At 31.5% G+C, this 15,481-nt stretch overlaps 2 protein-coding genes across 2 annotated transcripts in view; one reads left to right on the forward strand and one right to left on the reverse strand.

Moving 5' to 3' along the window:
- The window catches only part of LOC123655365, a 33,411-nt gene that overhangs the window by 332 nt on the left and 17,598 nt on the right, over positions 1-15,481 (forward strand). The window contains exons 2-8 of the mRNA XM_045591178.1: positions 49-275; positions 815-1,009; positions 1,797-1,907; positions 4,259-4,312; positions 5,286-5,394; positions 5,924-6,041; positions 6,743-6,878. Of these exons, the coding sequence (XP_045447134.1) occupies positions 110-275; positions 815-1,009; positions 1,797-1,907; positions 4,259-4,312; positions 5,286-5,394; positions 5,924-6,041; positions 6,743-6,878 (889 nt within the window). The 5' untranslated portion in view covers positions 49-109. The remainder of the gene's footprint in view (positions 1-48; positions 276-814; positions 1,010-1,796; positions 1,908-4,258; positions 4,313-5,285; positions 5,395-5,923; positions 6,042-6,742; positions 6,879-15,481) is intronic.
- LOC123655366 lies at positions 11,424-14,245 on the reverse strand. The gene is made up of 4 exons (XM_045591179.1): positions 13,943-14,245; positions 13,026-13,184; positions 12,166-12,317; positions 11,424-11,792 (listed from the first exon to the last, which is right to left on the reverse strand). The coding sequence occupies exons 1-4, from the start codon at positions 13,972-13,974 to the stop codon at positions 11,602-11,604; spliced, it is 534 nt and encodes a 177-aa protein (XP_045447135.1). The 5' UTR covers positions 13,975-14,245; the 3' UTR covers positions 11,424-11,601.

Raw genomic sequence — 15,481 nt, forward strand, 5'->3', positions numbered from 1 at the left:
AGATATCAAATAAAAAAGATTGTATGAATCATTGAGTTGACTTTGCACAGGATTAATAATCTCGAGTTAAGTTTTGAGAGTATTCTTGTGGTACTGTGGATATATCATCATGGCAGACATTGAAGAAAAAGTTATAATGACTCCTAAGAGTAAAACACCAACTTCTACTGTATTAATAGTTGAAAGGAAGGTCATAGAGCCAGCACCTAGTGATAAAATACATGTTGCTGGAGGTGATCATACAGGAATCATAATAAATAAGGAAAAAGTTTATGGTAAGTATTTTAACTTTAATCATCATATTTTGATTTGATTTTATGAAGTCAAAATTATGTTTTTCATTGTTAATTATTTTGTTCAGTATTTATAAATTTTCATAATTATAAAAAGATATGTATTTATGGTTCATTTAAATAGGTAATTATGATATTTTCCTCTTTTGACATTTAAGAGAATTACTGATAAGAATAATAAATAAAGTTTTAACTAAATGATACATATTATATCCTATTGTTTTATATTGATTAAGTTATATTTTCATATAAAAAATCAACAAAATTACTTAATTTGTTTATTTAGAATTTATTACTCTATTATTTATTATTTGCTTTTATAAAAGCTTTGAATATTATAGCAAAAAATACAAAAATAAGTTTTAAAAATAAAAACACGTGTTTAATTAATTTTGTAACATTAAATTAATACATGTAGTATAGCATTTTAAAATTAAATTAATAGTAAAGTAGTTACACAAAAATTATAAATTTAGTTGTATATAATAATACTTAAATTATTTTTATTCAACTTTTTACAGAAAACGGTGTGACAGAACCATGTCATGCTCAACTAGAGTTCTGTGTTTATTTGGTATCTGCGGTAACTGGGAATCATACACGGGAAGCAAGAGCACTTAGATTTTGGTTCAAGCCAGAAGTGACTCAAAATGAGTGTCCGCACCAAGCTCAAGCCTTCTTCCGTGAATTAGTCAGTCCACAGGACTTTCCTAAAGGTAAATTTCATAATTACTTCTTAGCCTATACTAATATTATAAAAAGAAAAGATTTGATAGTTTGTTTCTTTGTGTTGAATAGGCTACAAAACTACTGAACCAATTTGAAAAATTCTTTCACTGTTGAGAAGCTACAATACCACCGCGTGACAAAGCCTATTATAATTAAAAAAAAAAAATTAGCAAAAAAAATATTTAGAAATTTTTGTTAAATACCTGTGCAAAGCCGGGTGGGATGCTAATATTTTAATATTTTGAAAAAGTAACTGTGATGAGAAATGTGATGGATTAAGATTCCACCCTTAATAATAAAGTCTGACCAGCAGTAGGCATTTTATATAGTTATGTATTTTACTGAATATTAGTTACACCAAACTAAAAACAGAAAAAATTATAGGCCATAAAATATTCATAGTGCTGTGTGGCTACGGCACTAAAGAATTTAGCCACCCCCTCTCTTCCCGTGGGTGTCGTAAGAGGCGACTAAGGGATAACAAGGTTCCACAACCACCTTGGAACTTAAGAAGCCGACCGATGGCGGGATAACCATCCAACTGCTGGCTTTGAAATACACAGGCCGAAGACGGGCAGCAGCGTCTTCGGTGCGACAAAGCCAGTACTGCGGTCACCAACCCGCCTGCCCAGCGTGGTGACTATGGGCAAAACACATGAGTTCACGTTATTTTTGGCGTAAACTTGTGGAGGCCTATGTCCAGCAGTGGACTGTATAGGCTGTAATGATGAAAATATTCATAACTATTGTCATCTATGTTTTATGGTTTTACAGATTATGTCGGGTTCATAAAGAAGATTATAAAATTAATGCAAAATAAATATCATCAATTAAAACTTCTAGAAGTTGAGCTAAGACAAGAAGAAACTGGCCCACCACCCCCAGGTTTGTTTAACTTATTAATAATAATAACTTTCAACAAAAAAATGAAATAGGTGAAAAACTTGAAAAGTAAAATAAAATAAACTTTTTTAATTTAATCTTAATAACTAAGTTCTTAAACTAATGTAGTATATATTTCTGTAATCATTTTTAATTTTTAATTACCTTTAATAACTAAGTTTATAAAGTAATGTAAGTACCTACACATAAGAAACTTTGAGTCTGCGCCAAATAAGTAATTTAATTAGTTAGGTAAAGTTCATGATACACGGCGGCCGGAAAATGCCGAACGTTCACGTCAGTGACACAGCAACCCGAATGAGCACACATTACAAACATGTTGCGTGTATTCGTACAGAGCGTTCATTTTTTAAACATTTTCAAAAAAGGAGGTGGTTCTCAACTCGACTGTATTTTTTGTCAAAAACTTTTTATCTTATAATTTTCTGCAGCTATAATTTACTAATTTTTGATTACTTTTAAAATAGCTTCCTACCTTACTTTAGCTATTAAGTATTTAAAATCTGTGAGTGAACAATAAATCAGGGTATTTTCCCACCATTTGGGTAAAATTTTTTTTCCAAATTTATATGAGACCTTCCAAATTCAATTCGAAGATTCCGCAATGCTTGATGACAAAATTCTTCGAGCAATGCGTCCTGCCTGTGTTAACATACAGAGCCGAGACGTGGAAACTGACGAAAGGACTGGTCCACAAGCTTAAAGTCGCTCAACATGCAATGGTTGGGGTTTCTCTCAAAGATAGGATTAGAAATGAGACTATCCGCGAGAGAACGAACGTAACCGACATAGCCCACAGAATTAGCAAGTTGAAGTGGCAGTGGGCTGGTCATCTGTGTCGCAGGACCGATGGCCGTTGGAGCAGACCTGGGTCCTGGAGTGGAGACCGCGTCTTGGCAAACGCAGTGTGGGACGTCCTCCGGCCCGTTGGATCGACGATCTACGTAAGATTACCGGTGTAGGCTGGATGAGGATTGCGGAGAACCGGGATGTCTGGGGCGAACTAAGGGAGGCCTTTGTCCAACAGTGGACTGCAATAGGCTGAACTGACTGATGACAAAACAACATTTGGGTCAGCTAGTTACCATATAAAAAGTAACAAAGAAAAAAATTGCATGAGATCTCTATTTCCTTATATTATAATAATTATATATTATGGTTAGAACTCATGAACAAAGGGAAGTATGACAACTATCAAAACTTGCAAACACCTTAGGTATTGTCTATATGGATTGTACAAAATATGTTACATACAATAAATATGTGTAATACAATAAATTTTGAGTCAAATGTGCTCAGTTATACTTATCAAAATTATTAAAAATTGTATTTACTAAATTGTATATTTGCGGAAAACTGGGATGTCTGGCGCGAACTTGGGGAGGCCTATGTCCAGCAGTGGACTGCAATAGGCTGAACTGATGATGATGAGACCAATTTCGAGGTATACTCTGTACGACATAAAAAGAATTGTAATCGGACTAAAAAATTAAATAGTTATGTTATGTGGTCATACATAAAAAAGTATACGCGTCGATTTGAGAACCTCCTCCGTTTTTTTGGTCGGTTAATAATGTACATTAATAATAAGAGTCGTCCATTAATCACTTGAGGCTCAAAATGGTTAGAAAAATCACGAAATATCATACGGAGGGAGGGGGAGCTGTAAGGAAAAATCACGTGAATTTGTTTTTTGTTGAACGCGCAACTCGCATATCACCAGGGGAGTAGGGCGTTAAAAAATTGCTAAAAACGTGACTAATAGACGACCCCCTTTATAATCATTATTCATTAGAACAAAATCAAGTAGATATACAGGTATAGTTAAGATTTTAATTCTGTGGTGTCAAGCAAAGAGGAGATAAGTCAATAAATAAAACATTGAAAAGTGGGATATTTGCACCAATTGCTCCAATATATTAATATATATCATGGCAAAAAGGAGTTGAATAACTAATATATTGAACATTACATTTTTTTTATAAATATATAAATATAAATATCTTATACACACACAGTCGTCTGTTTCTAAATTAAGCAACTTAACGCTTGTCTTATAGGTAACAGCTGCCTGTTAAATTAATGTTAAAATAGTTTTTTGTAGATATACATAGAAAAAATATATATATACAAATACAAATACAAATATTACACCCAGACAGGGCAATGACAGGCAATCGAACCCGCAACATTTTATATCTTGTAAATTACATGAATTGCTTTCTTACTTAATTGCCCATTATGAAAAGTTCAAACATCTCCCTTTTCTTAACACTACAGAACTGTTGTTGTATATTTTTATAACATATATTTTTTTTAATTTTATGCCACAGAAGCAAATGGTGATATAACGAGTAAGGCAATTATATACAAGTATTATAATGGTTGTATGTATTTTGTTTTTATTATATTAAGCATGTTGTGTTTGGCAAGAGAATAAGTATTGAATTATACTTACACTACTGATGTATGCTGTGTATGTTTAAAAGACTTAAGTCTATAACTAACATATTAATAAATATGTTCTCTCTGTAGCATGTTTCCTAATTCACAAATATATATACATAGTTTGTTTTCACTACACATTTTAGTTTGCTAGTATTTTTCAAGCTATTTAGGCCAGTAAAAATAGCCATTTATTTTGATCAACCTTACACTACGATTCATTTTTTTTTATGAGGCAAAGGATAGATTCAGGTGGGGCTTCAAGTGCCATCTTGAAAATTAGTTTTTGACCGATATCGCTGAAACTATGCAAAGGGCAAAAGTTATTCAGACCATTATTGTAAAGAATAAAATTTCCCATCTCAAAACTTAGCATTTACCCCTTATCGCCCATTTAATGAACTAAATCCTATTTTCATTGGCTTTTTTGTATTCAATTCTATTTGTAATTACATTAGATTACCTATATAAATTTATTTATTGATGTTGTATTAGTTGACTTATATGTTTATTTTCATATTTTAAAAACTTGATATTTATTATATTTATTAATATTGTGCTCTGTTATATATAAAAGTAATCCTATATTAAAAAATCTTGTTTAATGCTGTTTTCATATTCAATTCCATTTACTTATTTATTTTAAACTAAAAAAATATGATTATAACTAAATATAAAAAAGTATTAAATAGTTTATTAGAAGGCTATAATTGCATTTCAACAAGTGTTTGAATTGAAAATCCATTTTTTTATTATTATTTTTTTTTATACAACTAGGTTGGCAAACAAGTGTACGGCTCACCTGATGGTGATAATTTCTTATATTATTTTAAATATATGATGTAGCAAATAGTGTTTTACTGTTAACCTTTTGCAAGTAATTGCAATTGTAGTTGTTCTATTTATTTTTTGTAGCTTTCATCGAAGACAGCATTGTGAACCAAACAGTTATATCGGAGCAAAAAGTACTTGATATGATTGAAAATGCGTACCCCAATCCACTATCAGTTGAAGATTTTGTAACGTAAGTATTTCTGTAATACATAAATGAAGTCAATAAATATAAAATAATAAATATCCTAAATATACATACATGGTTGCCTGTTCCTAAGGTAAGCAACTTAATGCTTGTGTTATAGGTAACAGCCGACTGATATAGCTATATTTTTTCACATAAAAAAATATATATACCCAGACTCTGTTGGGAATCAAAACCACTACCCCCCTACAAAGCAGGATCATCGCAAACAACGCTAACAGACTAGTCAATAAATAATAAGGTAGTCAATAACAGGTTAAAATTGATGCTTGACTTCAGACAATTATTAGTTTAAACCAGGGATGAGCAGTCCGCGACCCGTGAGTGAGTTTTCAAATTTTCAAAACTGTCAATTTGATTATAATAAGTAATAATCATTCAGTTAATGCCTTTAAGCACAAACATTGAGTTGTTTATCTTAGGAACAGAAATCTTTGCCAATGTAAAATAATAAAAAAAATGTAACAATTTTTTGCCTAATTTATTGCTATTGTTTAATCGATATTAATTTCAGTGCTGGAAAATGGTCAAAGGCTGAAGTAAAAGACGCCCTTGAGTCCTTAGAAGAAAAAGGTTTAACTCGGTTAATGTCTGATGGTATTTATGTCCGTCAACACAGCATTGATACTCAAGTAAGTTCAATTTTTTTTGTTGTATCTATGATTTTTTTACTTTAAAAATATTGTTCATACTAAAGTTATACAATAAGTGTGGAAATCATAGAGATTGCTCTTATTAAGCTTAAGTATCTGAGTTGTGTTTGTTTGTATGGGTATATGAGTATATAACTATATACATACTGCAGATGAAAAACATTTGCATATAAATCTAATGTAGAATGTAGAATAGAATAAAAAAGTATAAATATGAGTCACATAATGGAATAACTTCATATCGAAGCATGATTTTTTTTTTAATAAGTGTTATTAACAACCAAAGTTCAAGATATTTTATTCAATAGCAATTTTAAGTGTAGTAGACATAATAAGATGATAATGATGAAATGCATGAAATTCGGAGCAAAAGCAAAATAAAACAACAAAATTTCAATATTAAAATCTCAACTGGGAAAGTACTTCAACCTTACAGAAGATCACAGCCAAATAATACTATCCTCAAGTAGTGTTGTGATCTGTGGTGAGTATTGAACAGAGGTCTTGGGGGGGTGGGGTCGGAGGTAGGGTCGACAACGCGCTTTCAATGCTTCTGGTGTTGCAGGCGTCTATAAGTTACGGTAACCGCTTACCATCATGTGAGCCGTAAGCTTGCTTGACGCCCTAGAGATATAAAAAAATGTGATATATGAATTTTTTAATATCTTCATATTATTCAGGTTGTGAAACAAATGCCTACATTGTGTTCATCCCGACAACCGACCATAGCGGTGGTGACGGCCCTTTACTGTGAGAAACAAGCTGTCGACGCTATGATGGACAATCAAGAGACATACGTCCGGTATACAACTGTCGGTAAGTACTTTACTATAGGTGATGATCCTGACCCGCTGTAGTTTGAGCTAATACAACTACATGGACGTAATAAAAGATAGAGTAGCCGGTTTTACTGGTAGCTGATACGGGCATCCAGTAGATATATTACCGATAGACCTTATTAGCAGGATCAGCAGGAGTAAAAATAGGCTCTTAGGACATTTTTCACCTCATCAAATTTCACGCCAATTAAAAACTACAAATCTTGAATCAATAGGCTGTTAAACATATATATTGTACTGATAGAAGTTGATTATTTGATTTATTGATTCAGTCTGTAATATCCACGGTCCAAGGTCCACTACTACCCAGCAATGTGCAGGTGGGATAATAAAGCCTCTCTCTCCATGGAGGAGAATAGTCGGAGCTTAATCCACTACACTAATATAATGTAAGCATGTGTGTGTCTGGAATCTGGATGCATGTGTGAGTGTGTGTATGTGTGTGTATACATTGAAAAAAATCCTTCAGTATGTACGATTTTATTTTTATGTTACCCACACGTTATGGATTCTAAACATTTTGAATATCATATCAAAAATTGACCGCTCCAGCGGGATTCGAACCCGCGTCTCCGACTGACCGTGTCGGCGCTCTAGCCAATTAAGCTATGGAACGATGTACCCGCCAGAGCGAAATTCTTGATATGATGATTTTTATTTTCGGTTTAGGCGAACCGTGGCGCCGTCTATAGTGAGTTCTTTACAGAGACCCGTAACTATTCAAAGTTTCATATTACAATGAAAATCTTTGACAGGAGACGACACCATGCTATTCTTAATATGTACGATTTTATTTTTATGTTACCCACACATTATGGATTCTAAACATTTTGAATATCATATCAAAAATTGACCGCTCCAGCGGGATTCGAACCCGCGTCTCCGACTGACCGTGTCGGCGCTCTAGCCAATTAAGCTATGGAACGATGTACCCGCCAGAGCGAAATTCTTGATATGATGATTTTTATTTTCGGTTTAAGCGAACCGTGGCGCCGTCTATAGTGAGTTCTTTACAGAGACCCGTAACTATTCAAAGTTTCATATTACAATGAAAATCTTTGACAGGAGACGACACCATGCTATTCTTAATATGTACGATTTTATTTTTATGTTACCCACACATTATGGATTCTAAACATTTTGAATATCATATCAAAAATTGACCGCTCCAGCGGGATTCGAACCCGCGTCTCCGACTGACCGTGTCGGCGCTCTAGCCAATTAAGCTATGGAACGATGTAACCGCCAGAGCGAAATTCTTGATATGATGATTTTTATTTTCGGTTTAAGCGAACCGTGGCGTCTGAAAGTCCACTGAAATCCCTATCGTAATATCTGCCAACGGTTGGATCCCGGTTAGACTCGCTCACCATCTGAAGCAACTGGGGTTCCGGGACGGTTCGCTCGCAGCCAGGATGCAGGAGGCGGTGTTACTCGACTTGGCCAGGATTGTCCAGCTGTTTCTCAGCCTACAGCCCTAGCCCCGGCTGTTTGATCTCTCTCCACTCGCTTATATTTAAATAGTTATGTAAATTCATTGTTTTATTTATACATTATATTACATGTATCTATTACATATTAAACGAGTGGAGTGACATCTAGCATAATAATAATGTTACATACGCAATGCATTCGAAAAGAATGAAGCGGTATAAGAAACTTTTTTTTTTTTCGCATTCTAGACTTACATTTGTTGAAATTATATTATTCTTCGTATAATTCATAGACCTTCTACATATCGACTTATTGTTAGAACAGCTTACACGAGTTTACTTGAAAGCGCAGCTTGACATTGCCCATCCTACATACTGTCAGACCTTAAAAAAAATATCTTGTAGTTGGCGTTTTGTTATGTCTCAAAATGTATTACAAATAAATACTTTATAATTCTAGCTGGAGAACCAACCATAATACGCGGTTTAGAACTTGAGATATTTTCAATATTAATAATAAATAAATCACGCAAACGAAGTCGTGGCCGTCGTGTATAAATTTTAAAATCGTTCGTCGGATTTTATCCATTTACTAGCAGTTGCCTGCGGCTTCGCTCGCGTAGAAATTGATAATATTTACGCAGAGGGGCTAAAGTAGTCTATAATCATTATATTATAACAATTAATGACCTGTTTGTACAACATTTATGGTTCACCTTTCGTGCGTTAGAACTACCAGACTGCACGCTTCATGGAACAGTCGTGCGAAAAACAGTCTTCCCTTAGGTTTTTTAAGCCATTTTTAGGTAATTTCAGTAATACTAAATAATTTCCTATTTTACCATACAGAATTTTCGTAAACGTTGGGATACTTATTTATGTTATATGCAATTAAAACCCTAAAAATAAAATGTTATGCTTTTAAAATTTCTAAAAACGTTAGAGATATATTGAGGCGTAAAAATCAAACTAAGACAAAATAAAGACATTAGATTATTTATTTATTAACCGACTTCAAAAATGGAGGTTTCACAATTCGTCGAATTTATATTATGTGTTCGCGGATAATTTCGTAGTTTTTGAACCGATTTTGATGATGCTTCTTTTGTTGGAAAGAAAATATACCAAGGGTGGTACCATGATAAGGAGACCAGGATCTGTTGATGACATCCCAGATAAATCGAGGTTACCCTTCGAAAATCGTAGTGGTGACTAGTGCGTTTGATAATTTTGTTCGTCTGCATACGTTATATTACTTGTCGATGTAACTGAAGTCGGTTTTTTTCGTTTGCTAGCAAACAACTAGCAACATTATTTCTAACCAATATCTAACCGGCTGTAAAAATAAGGGTAAAATAATATTTATAAGTTCAAAAGCAGTCCAGAAAAAAAGGTTTATATAAAAATAAGACGCACTTTTATACGAAACGTCAATAATTTTGATGTGAGTGATTTTCCCTTAATTTCAAAAATGCTGATCAAACGTCTATGGAAAGAGTTTAAAGCTTCTCCATAAAATCCGAATCCGATCAAAAGATTTCTATACAAATTTCATCTCCTACTTCACCCATTTAAGTTTAGAATTTTTACAAAGTCGGAAAAACATGTTCCCCTATTTTATTTTATTTTTATTTATTTATTCTTAATGTACACCGAAATACAGACAGATGTAAAGAAAGATACAATAGAAGATGTACAAAGGCGATCTTATCGCTAAATAGCGATTTCTTCCAGATAACCTTTGGGTACAGGACACGATACAGTAGCAGCGGTTAAGGTGTGCACAAATTAAGGAGTAAAGATCAATTATAAATAGATAAAAACTACGATATGATAAACTTACATAATTATTAAAAAAGAAAAAAAAACCTATAAATAAGTAGATATTTTAGTATATAATGTATGAAACACATATATACACACATACATACATACATACATACATACATATAATATACACATACATAATTACATTGAGGCATACATATATCTACATAGTAATATGCATAAAAAAATAATTAGATACATAAAATATACAGTAACAATAATTATTTACAAATAGTAGTCTATTTTAATTAGTAGTCCGGAACTAAAATTTGATGTATTCAGCTTCAAAAATGATGGATTTTGTCATTTAAACTTTCAACCCTTTCAACCCCTATTTCATTCCTTTTATAATGCTAAAATACATATTTTTTAATTTTTAAACAATAGTGCAAAAATTAAGTTTCATGCTTCTGATCAAAAAAATGACGGCCGTACGTATGACACAAGATAAACTTTGAACCCCTATTTGACGCCCTTAAGAGGTATTATTTTTCATAATCTGTTCCTATTAGACGTCGACACGTACGTACAATAAATTTGTAGTCATTGTTGTACGAAAAATGAAAGACCTTCGTAAAAAACTTGGGAGTCCTCTTGAGTCCACTTTAATAATCCAGTCAACATACACAAAATAAATAAATGTTTGTGTTCTATTTTTCTTAATTCCAATTTAACTCTGAAGCTAAAAGTTGTAGTTTATTAATTATCGATGTGAAACTGCCTAAAAAGGCCTATTTTTTCCTTTGTGGTTAAATTCTTATCCTACTTATGTGCAGTATAAAATTTATCAACCACCACGAAAGAGGCCCATAGTATTGTTATGAAATAAGTGGATTTGCAAACATAATTTATTATTATTATTTGTTCAAAATTTATAATGTAACCTAATCCATGTCTACTTGATTATGGATGGTTCACAATTTTATATTGATACTAGCTGACCTCGCACACGTTGTTCTGCCATATATGTTATTAACCCCCTTAATATCCCCCCCCCCCTTGTAACTTAGGAGTATGAAAAATAGATGTTGGTTGATTCTCAGACCTACCTACTAATATGCACACAAAATTTCATAAAAATCGGTCCAACCGTTTCGGAGGAGTATTTTAACTAACATTGTGACACAAGAATTTTAAGATTTATTATATAGAATAGGTAATAAAACTTAGGTGATCATGTCAATAAATAGTATTTTATTACAAATGTTAACAAAAAAAGTCATTTAAATTTAACATGGGTGGGTGAAAACCTAAATTATAAATTTTATATTAATATTTTACATTTTATCACTAAAATAATAAAATAAATAAAAATAAATAAAAGCTTTCTGCTTTTTTCACATTAATACTGAGAACTACACTGGATTTCAATGTAAAATCCATGATTATGAACATATAAGATATTTTATGTTCATTAGTAAATGCATAAAAACTTAACAACTACTTACAAAATATAAATGATAACTCTGTAACATTGACGGAATTACTTAGTGTTATGTATTTTACTTCTTGTAACTCATGATTCGCATTTAGACATAATTCTTCAAAAATATCATTCAATATTCCCAACTGTATTACTATATTACCTCTACCATTGTCTCTCATATCAATTGTTAAAGAGAACTCTGAACCTGAAAAAAAGTATGTTTATTAGTTTATTGATAAAATAGTTATATTTTATAACAGATAATCTTGAATCACGCAAGGGTGAGGAAATCACAGTACTTTCCTTTATTGCTGTGCATAATAAACTTTTAAAGAAATAGAGTACTTAAAAACCCAACATTGTTAATTCTAATATATCTTTAAAAAAAATTCCTTATTCCATTATTTATGTATGTATATATTATTTTCTGGAATTTACTAAATACAGAATATACTAATGAACAAAATAAAAAGATTTATGATGCCAAACAATAAAAAAATATTAAGTTGAAAGTTCTGATACAATTTGAGTGGAGTTACTATTGATTATAACTAGTAAATTTTATTTTAGTTTGTTACCCTTACTGTAAAATATGGCTGAAGGTTTTGGATCTTCTGGTGATGATATGTAGTCCCCGTGAGAATTTGCATATGAAATACTGTCATTGTTAAAATCAATCTTCATTTTGTAGATAATATTTGAATTATCAGATATTAGTTTTAAAAGTATGCTGCAAATAAATAAAATTGAGTGATATTTCATTTATAACTTAAGCTTTAAAAGTAATACAATTATATTATTTTATGAAAAAGACGCTTTGGCTCCATGTTACATTATTGTAGTGCATTGAATAATAGTTTATATTTATAAAAAGACCACAATTATTTAGGAAATTCAGTTAACAGTTAGTGTGTTTTGACACTGGAAATAATAGTATGAAGAATTTATTTATTGTTAGTTAAATCTAAATTTTAATATGAAATGTTAATGTCAGTAATGCCCATAATTGCTGTAGCTCGGCCTTTTAGGTCGATACCCGAGTTATTAAAAAAAGATTCAAACTTATGAGATTTTAAAGTTAATGTAACAGAACAGTAAAATATTCTAAACAGACTATTAAAAATATTTCTTCCCATTTAGAAATAATGGTTTTAGGTTATATTTTATTTACTTATCAATAGATAAACTCTTTTTCAAATGCTGATTAATCTATGTTTTAAGGACAATATCGACACTTAAAAATTATATTACTAATATTCTTTTCATAAACAATTAAAAATATTCCTTAAATAGATGTGGTTTAAAAACTAGTCATGTTCTATAATACCAAACAATCAATAAGTAAAAAAATCTGACAGAAGGTATAGTACTTAAATTAATTGTGATCTGTTCTTTTAAATATAAATTTAAAATAATATAATATATACTAGGTACATACTCGTCATTCCTTACTGTCGTATTTCCTTTTATCTTTATCTGATCATCAGGCTTTAAAGGTCTTGGTAATAAAAAACTATTTTCTTTTTCTGAGTCCATAGTCTGCGTATGTCCATTTAGTCTCGTCCCATACGTATCATTTGCATAGTTGTTGTTAGATCTAAAAGAATTTGTATCTTCATTGTTTTGATATGTGTACACAATTTAGGTACTATTAAACATAAACGGTAACACTCAGTGTCGTTGTTAAATTTTCACCTTCTTTGACTCATAAATTGCTATCTGTTTTATTCATCTGTATAAATTTACTTCAACTATCACTCACTTCAGCCTATGGCAGTCCACTACTGGACATAGGCCTCCCCAAGTTCGCGCCAGACATCCCGTTTTTCCGCAATCTTCATCCAGCCTACACCGGCAATCTTACGTAAATCGTCGGTCCAACGGTAGGTACTTCAACTACAATTTGTTTTATTTTTTATTTTAGTAGACTTATTTACTTTTTTATTATATTTTTTAAACAATTTGTGTACTGTTTTATACGGTCACGACATCACGACGAGAATAAATGCTTGACTTTGTCACTTTTGAGTTTTGGCATATTTCAAGGATTCTACTTATCTATGGATTTAACATAGAAGTAGAACAAATTGAACGTGGCTTTACGGTGTAACACAAACTTTAGCGAGACGTACGACCTAAGGAACGAAGTATCTTTCTTTTATTTCTAAATACTTTATTTGAATCTTTAAGAATGTAATTTTTTTTATTGATGTAACTTTATTTAACATATGAAAGGTGACATGAGACTGATTATTGTTTAATCGTTAAATCATAAGAATAATTATAAAATACGTTACAAATATAAACTTACAGTTTAGCACTGGTTTACCAATAATATAATATAAACATTCTTACCCTACTAAACACTCGAAACAAGTTTTAAGCATTTTTCCTATTTATTATAAACACAGGCGCAATCACACGTCAGTACCTATTAAAGTTTATTTTCCACTAGCTATCAATACAGATTTACAGAGATGGAATGTAGCATTGACGAAGTTGACGTAATGTCCAAAACAAACGCGCTCAACGGTATATATGGAAACATTATACACACCTTAAGATTACCGCTGCCTTCACACCGCATTCACGATCACGACTACGCTGCTATACGTTCGTTCAATAGCTCGGCTAACGTAAATACGCTCGAAATTTTTAGGCACAGTGTTTTATATATAAAGTTTGTTTAAAATGAATTATTCACGTTACGCCGAATTGAATAATTTATTTAAACTACGAGAACAATATGAAGTATAATTACGAAAGTACCTACCAAAATAATTAAAAGAAAATATCAAAAAACAAAAAGTCTAAAATAACTAAATGCTTGTCGTGAAGTCCTATTTAAATTTTATTGAGATCTGACGAGCACTTTTTGAGCTATCTCTAATAATGTGTATTTAATTGACTATTATTTCGTATACCTACGTCGTATTATAGTACATACCTACTTCTTAAATTTTCACCAGATATACCGATTTTGATGATTTTTTTCTAATCTAAATCTCATACATGCATATGGCCGCATTTAAATTTGATCAAGATATAATGACGATTGACGAGTAGGTACTTTTTGAGTTTTATCTAATAACGTCTATTTAATCAACTTTTTCACTGACTACCGACCTCGTATAACATGTCGATGTTATTGAAATCGTTTTTTTTTTCGTTTGCGATCAAACACAGTTATTCATTTCTTATTATTAGCCTTACACAACACTTTCCCTATAAATATTGAAAAAAAAAAAAACAACAATCGTTACGATTTTTATTCGTTCACTCAAGTTCAAATATATTTTTTAACGTTTAAGGATTATGGTCAGGTTAATATTGTTTAAATATTTGACTACTTAGGTACTTGTTTTATACTATAATCAAATATTTAATAAAAATAATTTTGTTCTTGATTGGAAATGAAATAAAAAAGATTTGAACAAGTAGGAATCGGTACACCCAGTAAAAAGTTATTGCGGATTTTCAAGAGTTTCCCTCGATTTATCTGGGATCCCATCATCAGATCCTGGTTTCCTTATCATAGTACTAAACTAGGGATATTTCCTTTCTAACAAAAAAAGAATTATCAAAATCGGTACATACAGTAGAAAGTTATGCGGTATAATACAACGTAGGTCGACGAAAAAAGCGTCAAGTAAAAACGCATTATTAGATATAACTCGAAAAGTAGTTGTTAGATCTCAAATAAATTAAAATGGGACCAATTAACACACACCACCTTTCGATTAAAACTTTTTTGTCGAAATCGGTCCACACGGTCAAAAGTTCTGATGTAACATACATTAAAAAAAAATACAGTCGAATTGAGAACTTCCTCCTTTTTTGGAAGTCGGTTAACAAGTAGGCGAAAGTTATAGATTACTGAATCGGTTTATAGAT

The sequence above is a fragment of the Melitaea cinxia genome, chromosome 7 (genome assembly GCF_905220565.1).
Source record: "Melitaea cinxia chromosome 7, ilMelCinx1.1, whole genome shotgun sequence".
In the NCBI taxonomy this organism is placed as follows: Eukaryota; Metazoa; Arthropoda; class Insecta; order Lepidoptera; family Nymphalidae; genus Melitaea; species Melitaea cinxia.